The 11,330-nt window shown below is 44.1% G+C and overlaps 1 protein-coding gene across 1 annotated transcript; it reads right to left on the bottom strand.

The window, feature by feature from the left end:
• Window positions 1–6,550: 6,550 nt before the first annotated feature.
• On the bottom strand, window positions 6,551–9,431 carry LOC308281194 (ubiquitin carboxyl-terminal hydrolase 5-like). The gene has a single exon (XM_080721313.1). It carries the CDS (start codon window positions 9,311–9,313, stop codon window positions 6,824–6,826), a length of 2,490 nt encoding a protein of 829 aa, XP_080577439.1. The 5' UTR covers window positions 9,314–9,431; the 3' UTR covers window positions 6,551–6,823.
• Between the last annotated feature and the right edge of the window lie 1,899 nt (window positions 9,432–11,330).

Here is an 11,330-nt window from a genome sequence, read left to right on the forward strand (position 1 = left end):
ATGCTTAATAAAAAAATAAAGACATCAAGGCTCGGCTCGTTGCTGTCAGGCTGAACGCTAGTATGTCGATTTTATTTTGTAAATGAATGCTAATGAATGCTATACATCATCATATAAGAACGCCAAGTGAAAGTAGTGAAAACTGTGGATTGGCCAAGTACAAGTATGGAATAATGCATATAATTCGATCAGCTAGAATTGGTCTAAAGAAAGACCAAAAATAGACCGGTGAAATTAGGTCTTGAAATGGAATAGACGTCTAAATCAGGTTTTGTGCTCAGTGGGTTTGTTCAATCTGAGTATATTAATACAATATAACTTATACAATTGGGGTGGTCGTATTTTGTCTCCTTGCTCTTCTATTGAGACATCGGGCTCTATTTTGATTGTCTTAAGCCTTTATCATAGTCCAAGGTGAGGAGCTATCTCCTCACCGCAGTGTAGTTTTCTAGCTATCACCTAAAAATGCCTAGGTGATAGCTAGAAAACTAACTACACCGCGGTGAGGTGATAGCTCTTCACCTTGGACAATGATAGAGGCTTAAAGTACCAGCTCTTATGGCTTAACTTAAAGGCCTGTCCACACTGTCTCCGACCACCGAATCTTTCGTCGGAAAGGTCCGGTTCAACTACAAAATGACGTCACTCACATGTTCTGAAAAGCAGGACCCCCAATTAGAGTTCAGAAAGCTGCACGTGGGAAAGTCGGAACTCTCTTACGAAAGGTTTGGTGGTCGTAGACAGTATGAATCTTTAAGGCCTTTAAGTTAAGGCATACAAGCTACTTAAGACAATCAAAATACAGCCCATCGTGTGTCAAAGGTCATGTCTCACCCAGACATCAGGTTCAAATCAGGGATAATAGAGGAAAGTTCAGCTTTAACCCCGCAAGGCCCAGCATTGCTTTTTGGCAACATTTTTTAAATCATTTTTTTTTTTTAATGTTATAATTAGTTTTCCTGTTCTTTTTTCACATTAACATCACCATTCAATCCTATTGTTTAGTATTACAATGCCATTGGCCACGATATTTGCATATAAATACTCCCCACAGAGGCTGACATTCACACCTCCCAGAGAAGTTGAAATTCCAGCGTCTGGACGAACAACATCTCACTTTTTAACTGAAGCTATTCCTCACAAAAACAGAAGTAAAATGCCTGTAATATTTTTTTTCGTGATCATTACAATGTCTAGAACATGTACATGTGTTATTATTGTGAAAAATATCCCCAAAATGCAAATTAGAGCATGATTTATGGATTTTTTTTTATGATTTATGGCTATAAAACCTTACAAAAACATTAGTAATTTTTTAACATTACATTTTCCTGTGATTAGGACTCCTACAACACCATCTGATGTTTGTTTATTTTTATTTTTTTTTGGCCAGTAGAAATTAATTCGGGTCTTGCAGGGTTAAGGATGTCTGTGGGTTTTGTATAAATAGTGAAGTCAAGCCAAAGTATTAACAAGAACCTGTGACTAAATAATTGTGACCGCAGTTACTACCAAAACCTGCTCTCCCTCCGTCAGTCAATCCGTCAGTCCGTCAGTCTGTCCGTCACGTCACACTTTTGCCCCTACTCTCATCTCCGCCACCGTTGCCCTGATCCACGCCAAACTTTGCACACGCACTCCTTGGCTGGCAAACCGCAACCTCTGCCTCATTTCTCACATGGCCCTCATCTAGTGCCACCATCCATCAGGCTGATTTTTGCAAAACACATTTTTGGACACTGCTCCTACAGATGTTGGCCTAAAATCACACAAAGCGGTACACAGTATCTCTAAAGTCATGTCAACAACATGGATCTGTCCCATTTCCCATATTCCCTCCTCGTTGGCTATGATTAATTGCCTTCTAAAGTTTGTGTTTATCTTCCAATTAGGGAGTCTTACTGGTAACTACACAGGATCCAACAGAACACAGATTCGTATCCCCCTTAATTTCCTGAAAAGTAAACCATTTTGGACATACAGTATGGTTACATAATGTGTATTATTTCATCGCCTGACAGCGATGAAATATGCATTCTGTTTACAATGAGAGCAACAGCACAAATGCGATTCATTTGTCACTGTTAGACGGAAGACATTTAAAACCAAACAGGTGTTCTGACTTGTCTGACATCACGTAGATGCGTGACTGCGCACGATCTGCACGGAAACACTGAGAATGCTGCTTACTATTGGTGTTTACACTGTAAAGTAACTAAGTACATTTAGAGGATTTTTTTTTTTTTTTTTTTTTTACTTTACTGAAGTATTTCCACTTTTCAAAACTTTTACTTCTACTCCACAACACATCAGAGGCAAATGTTGTACTTTACTACAATTATTTTAACACTTAATATGCTTTGTAGATTTGGATTATTATAACAAAACATCCATTGATCACTTCAACAAGCATACTGTATATACAGTATACTGTACTTTTGAAAATAGCCACGACGCATTGTGAGTTTGTAATTCTGCTATTTTCAAAATTCAAATGTATTTATTTTTTTGTACATTTTGTACATTTGAAAACGTGTGGAATGGGACATTCTGTATAATGAGTATACTTTCTAAATGTTTCCTTTTACTTGCAATAGAGTGCATTGCCTTGCAGTATTGATATTGATACTTTTACCAAAGTAAGAAATGTAAACTACTTTTTTCCACCACTGCTGGTAACTTTGCAACAGTAATGGTTGTGGGCTGGTTTTACCCCGTATGCCTCCGTGAATGATGATGACACACACTGTGTTTAGCTGAAGGAGGCAGTTTTTCATACAATAGAGGAACATTGAATCTGATTAAACCTAATTGCATCAGTCTGACCGCGGTTTGTCATGGTTTTTGATGTTTGGATGGAACAATGGCATTTACTTATGCTAACAAGACAGCAATTATACCTCCATGCATTATGTACAGTTAATGTACAGTACACAACAGCACTGTAGGAATGGAATATATAGCATGATACAGAGGTTCTCAACCTGTGGGTCGGGGGCCCACTGGTGGGCCGTGAGGATATATTGCAAGTGGGCCCCCAAATAATTAGCAAAACACTACGATTTAGTCTGGGCATTTCGGGCAGTATTGATGAAATTGTGCACTTTATGACAGAAGAATGACATTTGGCACACAGTTAGAGAACATGCCATATGGAACATGTTTGGCTATAGGGCCATCGCAGATTTGTCTTAGGAAACTTGTCGGAGCCAATCAAAGTTGGGTTCTCATAAACTTTACTATACAGTAAGATAATACAAAAAATAAATATGCTTTAAGTAGCATATGCTGGGTCAAACTAAGGGTTTTTCATGATTCTGAATCGAATGCAAGCATTTGTTTTGCATGAAAAACATTCCTTTGGCTAAAAACGGACCCCATAAAACTATGGTTTAATGATGAGTCGTCACTTTTCACAGTTTTGTGGGGGCCGTGTTTCGGAAAGGAATGTTTTTCGTGCAAAGCAAATGCTTACATTGGATTCAGAATCCCGAAAAACACCTAGTTTAATTGCCCAACTTTGATTGTCTCCCACAAGACAAGACAAATCTGCGATGGCCCTATAGCCAAAAATGTTCCATATGGCATGTTCTAACTGTATGCCAAATTTCATGCTTCTATCATAAAGTGCACGATTTGTGCATGAAACGCTCGGACTAATTGTAGTAGTTGTTTCGTTGTTCCGTTGAAACGCAGTCACTGATTGGCCCGGTCGTTTTCTGATTTCTCATACTCGCTCCCTATAGGGCCGAAGTCCAGACTGATACCGTGGAGGAACGTGTGAGTGAATCCACGTTATCAGTCTGGCTAATGCCAGGCTAACTGGCGTTAGCGACGTTATATGGGAAAGGTAGCGAGTTACGTTATTAGTTACTGAGAAAAGTAGTTGCGTTACATACGCTGTTAACTTGTAACGGGTTAGTCCCAGCACTGCTCTCTGCACACCACACTGGAGAATAGATATATATTTAATAGTATAGATAGATATATAATTTAATATTATACTGTAGTTCAGACATCGCTGCAATTACCTCTCTCTGACAGGAGAGGGGACATAAAACGGACACAAAGGATTATAATATAGCTTTAACCATACGACTTTCATTAAACGTGAAAGGCAGATTTGCAGATGTACGTACCGTAGGTGGCCAGTAATATATGTTACACCGTCAGACCTGCTTAATAAATCACCTTCATTATAATGTGGAAACTATTGGCAGGCCCAGGAATATGTTTCTTTTTAAAAGGCCTGTGGCATGCCGGTTGCCAGTTAACTGGTGAAAAGCGCGTGCTGGCAATTCAGTTTAACATCAAAGTGAAAAGCATTTTGTGCGGCTATAATCGCTCCGCAAAACAAATGTTCCACTTGTGTGCGTATTGTTTTGTCTGCGTCTCGACATGTGATGGTGCTTTCATCAAAGGGCCGATGGAGATCAATATCTGTGCCTGTCATAGCAGCGTTCCCGCCATAACGAATGACCACAATGATTCACAGCAGCGTTCTGGCCATAACGAATGACCACATTGCTTCACAGCTGGAAGACACCACACCACTGACGTCCAGTGGTAGAAGAAAAAGTACTCTGTTTTTTTAGTCTTTACTAAAATGACGAAGTGTAGAAATATTCTGTTATTGTAAGTAAAAAGGTCTGAATTCACAATTTTACTTGGGCACAAGCACTAAAGTATTGGCATGCAAATATATGTATAATACTGTATGTATTCAAGTTTACATGTCGTTGCTGACTGTCGGATGTTCAAAAGTATAATGAGGTTTCCATCTGACAGAGACGATATGTTTTTCGAAAGCTCTCGAAAATAGCAGATCTACAAGCTACTGAAGCTAGCGACTATTTTCAAATAAGCCTAGAGTTGACAAAATGTAAAATATAACGCTAGTAAGTGGTTAATGCATGTTTTGAAATAATCAAAAACGGCAAAGTAACTAAAGTATTAAAGGAGTAACCTCGCATCACCAGGCTTTCCGCTGGGGGAAAGCCGTTTGATCCGGTCGGGAGCGGAAGGGCTCCTACGTTTTTCTGTAGTCCAAAACGGACTACACTTTGGCCGGAAACAAGGACCGGAAACAGTTTCAACCCAGTTAGCGCATGCGCAAGTAGTTAGCGCATGCGCAAGTACGGGTTAAATCTGTTTCCGGTCGTTGTTTCCGGCCAAAGTGTAGTCCGTTTTGGACTACAGAAAAACGTAGGAGCCCTTCCGCTCCCGACCGGATCAAAAGCCCGAAATTGGAAGCCAGCCCAGGCTATTAAAGGAGTAGTTCACCCCCAAAATGACTTTTTTTCTATTGATTACTCATGCCATGGAGAGTAGAGTTCAATAATATTTTTTGGTTTTTGTCACATTCCTAAGACAAAAATTTGATTTGAGTAAATTTACCCCCATTGATTCAGGATGGTGACCCGTTTCGAAACGGGTCACCATCCGGAACGAATGGGGGTACATTTATTGTTATCAATTTTTTGTCTTGGGAATGCGACAAAAAACAAAAAATATTATTGAACTCTAGTCTCCGTGGCGTGACTAATCAATAGAAAAAAAGTAATTTTGGGGGTGAACTACTCCTATAAGTTTTCCAATAATTGTATTGTACAGAGAAAGAAACAGTACAATATTTGCCTCTGAGATGCAGTAGAGTATAGTATTATAGTCTTAAAGCGTTGAGAAATGGAAAATACTCAAGAAAAGTACTAGTAAGACGCCTAAGGGGGACAAGCGACATCGCCCTAAAGGGTGAGGTCGCGCCATGTCTTGGCCATCTGGCCAGTGATCGGACCAGTTACCCATATATGGAGACCCCTGGTGCCCATATATGGAGATCCATACTGTATATGGTAGATATGCTGTGAAGCACCTAAACATGCTTACTCAGTTATTCATTATGTGAAAGTCCTATGACGTCTATGACATCTGACATCATATACATACAATCTCTTTTATGCCCATTTGTGGAGATCCCTCTCTGTGGGGCTGTTAAGTCTGACATAATTTTGTAGGCAGAGGAGAACTTTTCCCCCCCAAAAAAGCGAATCTTTTTACTATTTTTACTATTTACAAATTTTTCTTCTCTTTGTTGTTGAAAGGAAAGTGGTAGAATTATACTTTATGTGAGATACATGATTAAATTGGGAATGGAGATACAGTACATGATTATATTTGTTGCATTTAAAAAGGCATACCCCCCATATTTCATATTTGATTGTATTTCATTTCATTTGAACACACTTTTAGTTTGTTTGTTTTCCCATCTGAACAATTTATCTCATCTTGGATGCTGAACTGCTAGTGACTTCCTCACCAAACAGGGTGGCTACGGAAGAGAAGGGAGGAGTTGGAAGGCGGGTCTTGTTTGAACCAATGACAAAGCTGGTGCCAATGAGCACAGAGGAAGCATGGTGGAATTCAACATATTTGTATGCAGAGAACCAGCATACGCCATTGCCAGTAAATGACAATATGGATTTGGAGAGGTAACGGCGTGGGCCAAAACATTTACGCTACTAAAAGGAGAGAACAGGGCGTGATTCAAAACTCCCACAAAACGTTCTGTGTACTGAAGTGAAACCTACAACTGTACACTTCCACTGAGCGGACTGAAGTGGGTACACTCAGCTGTCTGACCATAACTGTATTTACATTCCTAATTTTGCCATGTTCCGAAGCGTGCCAGGGGGGCATTCTTAGTAGCTTGGTTGGAGGTGTGCGAGTATGCGTTGTGGTGGTGTGTTGTTTATTGTGTTGTGCATGTGTGTGTTAGCGTCCACACTCTCCCCTGTAACCCAAACCTTGACTAGGGGCCATTGACTTATTCGGCCACTCTCCGGTAGAAGTAGAGGTATCCCAGGTCTTTGGGGGGCTTCTCTGAGGCACACACTTTCTGATCATTGAAGATGACCCACTGTTGGTCCTTCTTGATGTGGCAGACGTAGTGTCCACACATTGTACTTGTCCCCATGTGACTGATGAAGGCAAACAGCTCATACTTTCCTGGTCCATCTCTGACGCGGGGCCCAGGAGGGGGCTCCCTGCTGCCCTCACTTTCTCCAGCGGAGCGGCCTCCTTCAGACACATCCATGGACTCCAGGTCGTCCAAGTGGGAGAAGATCCAGTCTACTGCCCGCTCCAGTACATTGCTCGTGGCTTTAAGTGCTTTGGAGGCCTGGTCTCTGCTGAAGCCCATGGAGACGATGGTTGCCAGGTGCTCCTCAGACAGGCTCTCTGTGGGCGTGGTCCCTGGAGCAGAGCTACAGCCAGGCAACACCAGGGGGGAGGAGACATCTGGGTCATCCATATGGCCCATGACCCAGTTCATGGCAGCATCGATTCCAGTGTTGCCCGTGTAGTAGACTGCATTCCTGCAGGCCTCCAGAGGGAATCCCATCTCACACAACTGGGACACAGTGGAGTCATCCAGGACTGGGGCTTTGACCTCCACGTCAGGGGTCATGAGTGGGGGTGGGGCCACCTCCGGCAGGAGCTCCTCCCCTGGCTGCTGGCCCATCCCACGGAGCGCGCTCAGATCCAGTGTATCAGGAACGTCGATGCTCACGTCCAGTTTCTTGGGGACCCAGTCAAGGCCAAAAGTGAACTTCTTGATTTGGATGACAAGGTGGTCAGGGAAAGAGGCAAAGCGGGTTGTTTTGGTAGCAGTAGTCTTGGCCTGTACGGCTGAACTCCAGAAGTCTGTGAGAACTTCTGGTTCACTGAGAGCAGCCATGCAGGCTGTGAATGGAATCTGGGCACGCACTGTCGCTGCAGGACCTGCCGAGGGGTCAGCCTCTTCACGCCGACGCTCCGCCTCCTGCAGATCCTTCGTGTTAGTGGCCTGGTCCATGGGAACAGGCAGCTGGAGGATGTAGTCCACCCTCTGTGTGTACTTGGCTTTCTGTGACTGCTGACACACCATCCTCTCCTCCACCAGGAACCTGAAGGCTTCAGACGGGTTTTGCCCCGAACGACAGTTCCTCTCCACCATATTTATGAAGTGCAATAAGAACTCTTGAGCATCCTGCTGCCGATTGGTAGAGAACTCCGGGTGGCCCCGTCCTACAAGTGCTTTGAACATGCGTGGTGCAATGCCCACTTGGTCTCCCCTGGGTTCAGGCGTGCCAGCTTCATCTCCAGGGTCTGGTGATGGTTTGGAATATTCTCCTGACAGTAGACCGTAGCCGAGCTTGGCTACTTGGGTTTTGAAGTCCTGTGTAGGATCACTGGGTGCTTCATCGAAGATCTTGTCAATGATGGACACATACTCGCTCTGGAAGTCAGGCACGGTGAAGAGCACTTGCATGACGGAGTTGAGGTAGCAGCTGTTGCCCAGGTTCTTCATGCCGGTGAGGCCAGAGCCATGCAGGGGCCGCAGAGTGGTGCCCGACTCCTGAATGACCTCCCACTCCCCAACCCGCTGGTTCGCTGCAATCTCCAGCTCTGTCATCGTTCGCTCTGTCTTCTCCATGGTCATCATGTCGATGCCAAAGTGAGCCAAGTGCTCTGGCAGCTTTGGATCCAGCACCATGTCATCCTCATCATAGGAGTAGACATCTGCTCCATCAGGGGTGATGGTGCCCAGTTTGACAGCCAGCGGATGTCCCGTCTGTTGGAAGTAGAGCAGGGCATGGTCGTTCCCGCCAGTGCCGTCAAAATAGCGACGGCCACACAGCACTTTACCGTCTGTCAGGTTCATCCACAGGTTCTCCTGCAGGTCACACACCTCACACCGCCAGCCGCTGGGTAGAATTTTGACCCCGTTGTCTAGCTGTTTGAGGTCGTTGGCGTGCCGAGACTCCTGTCTCACCTCTCCGTCCCACTGCTGGACCTGCAGGGCGTGCAACACCGAGTCTGCTGCCCTAAGACCATCCATGGACAGAGACACCCGCTCTCGTACAACATCGGGCATTGTTGCGAGGTCATCTGATGTCACTTCCTGTCTGTCCGGGAAGAGGACAACTTTTACATCTTCCTCATACTGCTCCTGCTCCACATCGAATCCTCCTTCGATTCCTATTGCCAGTCGGGTGGGCTTTTTCTTAGGTGGGTCAGAGTTATTGTCATCTTCTTTCTGAGTCTTACGGGTCCGAGTGATGTGCAGATACGCCCGCTGTCCAGTTCTGGCATGGTGCCTGTCAACGTACTGGCTGCCAAAGCCCAGGAAACTGTTCATGCACACATACAGTCCTCCCTCGCTCTCCGGCGTGGAAAATGACAAGGCGCATTCGTCTTTGTGGACACGGTCCCCGGGCCCCGGTATCCGAATTGTGTTCAAAACTGACAACAAAACGTCGCTGACCTCCGCCATGACAAGCTAGCAAGTCCTGCCTTTGAGTTTGGACCCCAAAGCCTTTGATTGAAACGGCTCGGAATAGTGGCTACAGTTTGGATCTCCTTCTCCTCCCGTGGAGCTGCTGAATGAATCACTGTGTGGATGTAGTGTGTGTGACTGTGTGTGTGATGATGATGTGATGCTCCGGCGGAGGGAAGGCCACACGCTCTCACATTTAGTGTTTTTTTTTTTGTCTCGGATCTGTCGTAATAGCGAGAGACAGATATTGCCAATAAATCTGTTTGGAGGTCTGACTACAAAATGATGTCACGGCTTAAAAGCCCCGTAGAACCAGCCACACAGATATGGGGTGTCTTCGTCCATATATGGGCATTCCCATATGAAGTCCTGTTAGATATGGCTTAATATTGATGACATCAGGGATCTCCATATATGGGCATAAAAGGTCACAATAAGTACCTCAAAATTGCAGTCCTTGGCTTGAGTAAATGTACTTTATTCACTATCAATACTGCAATATAGAAATACTCTGTTACAAGTTACAAGGCAAAGAATTCAAAATGTTCCAAACTAAAAGCAGGCCACATTACATTTGAAAATGCAAAGTAACTAGTAAGTAAGTTTTCAAATAATTGTAGTGGAGTAAAAGTACAGGGGGCGGCATAGCTCAGGGGTAGAGAAACCGTTATTAGAGCACGAAGGGTTCCTGAAGGGTTCCCAGTTCGAATCCGGGCTCCCCCTGAGTTAATGTCGAAGGGTCCTTGGGCAAGACTCTAAACCCCACATTGCTCCCGATGAGCTGGTTGGTGCCTTGCATGGTTTCCTCTGCCACCGGTGTATGAATGTGTGTGTGAATGGGTGAATGTAATGCACAATCTCTGTAAAGTGCTTTGGTTAAAAGTGCTGTAAAAAGTAAGCAATTTACCATGAGAGGGAGTGGATTGTTGTCTGATTTACCCACTGTTTCAGGGTTGTGGCACGAGGCGCAGCCGAGTGCCAAACAACAAAATAGTTCCGCAACAAAATAGTTCCATAAACACAACTTTTCTAGTCACCACCAGATGGCGCCAACTCCATGCTGAGACTGATGTCTAGCTTACAGCTAAGCTAACGTCAGTTAGAAGCACCGTTTCGGCCGTAAATAGAGGCTGTTCGCTTCCAGAAAGGCATAGGTTCAGAGAAAAGGGGCTTTAAAGTTGGCGGATTGCATTGGATCCAAATAAATCGGCGACGATGGTACGTTCGCTAGTAAAAATAGGACGCCCGCGACCAGTCATTGTTGGTTGAGGAAAGGTGTTCCGACTCCTTTCTGAAGTCCCCGGATGCGTTTGTATGGCGTATTGATCTCGGAAATGTGCCTCATTTACATGTGCATCCGGGATATCGTGCCTCATTACCATGTACATCCGGGCATTTCACACAGATGAGTATTGTTGGCTGATTTACTACTGTTTTAAGCCAATCACAATCCAGTATTTGAACATGTGACTAGAAAAAGTGGTAGAATGCACCATTTACCATTTACAATATTTGGATCCGATATGTAGTGGAGTAGAAGTAAAAGTATTGGAAATTGGAAACACTCAAGTACAATACAAATTCCTCAAAGTGTACTTAAGTACAGTAAGTAAATGCACTTAGTTACTTTACACCACTATAACTTTCCACTCCAGCCGCGGGCCTCCCAGCAACACGTGTGTTGTGACACTTGTGACAACAACAATAAGTGGATGGACAGATGGTGGACCGCTCTGATTATTGAACACAGCCTTGTTGCACAGCCACACTCTCCCAGACTCTGGGAAATGTGTATGTTTTTTTTAGCGAAGTAAAGCCCTGCTTCATCATACATGGCCGTCGCACAGAAGTAGTGAAAACAGCCGATCTACAAGGACACAACGCCCCGCATCCCCTATTTTCACTAGTTTAGATCATTTTTAAAACGATAAATACAAAACGAGCGGTTTTGGACATACAAGGTTTTACACCCGACAACGACGGTACATAGATCCAGGGTGGAGTTTCGTATCAT

Source organism: Nannobrachium achirus (assembly GCF_963921795.1).
Source record: "Nannobrachium achirus genome assembly, chromosome: 3".
Lineage (NCBI taxonomy): Eukaryota > Metazoa > Chordata > Actinopteri > Myctophiformes > Myctophidae > Nannobrachium > Nannobrachium achirus.

What these genes read in the sequence shown, in the direction of transcription:
- LOC308281194 (XM_080721313.1), bottom strand. Translation starts at nt 9,313, where the DNA reads ATGGCGGAGGTCAGCGACGTTTTGTTGTCAGTTTTGAACACAATTCGG.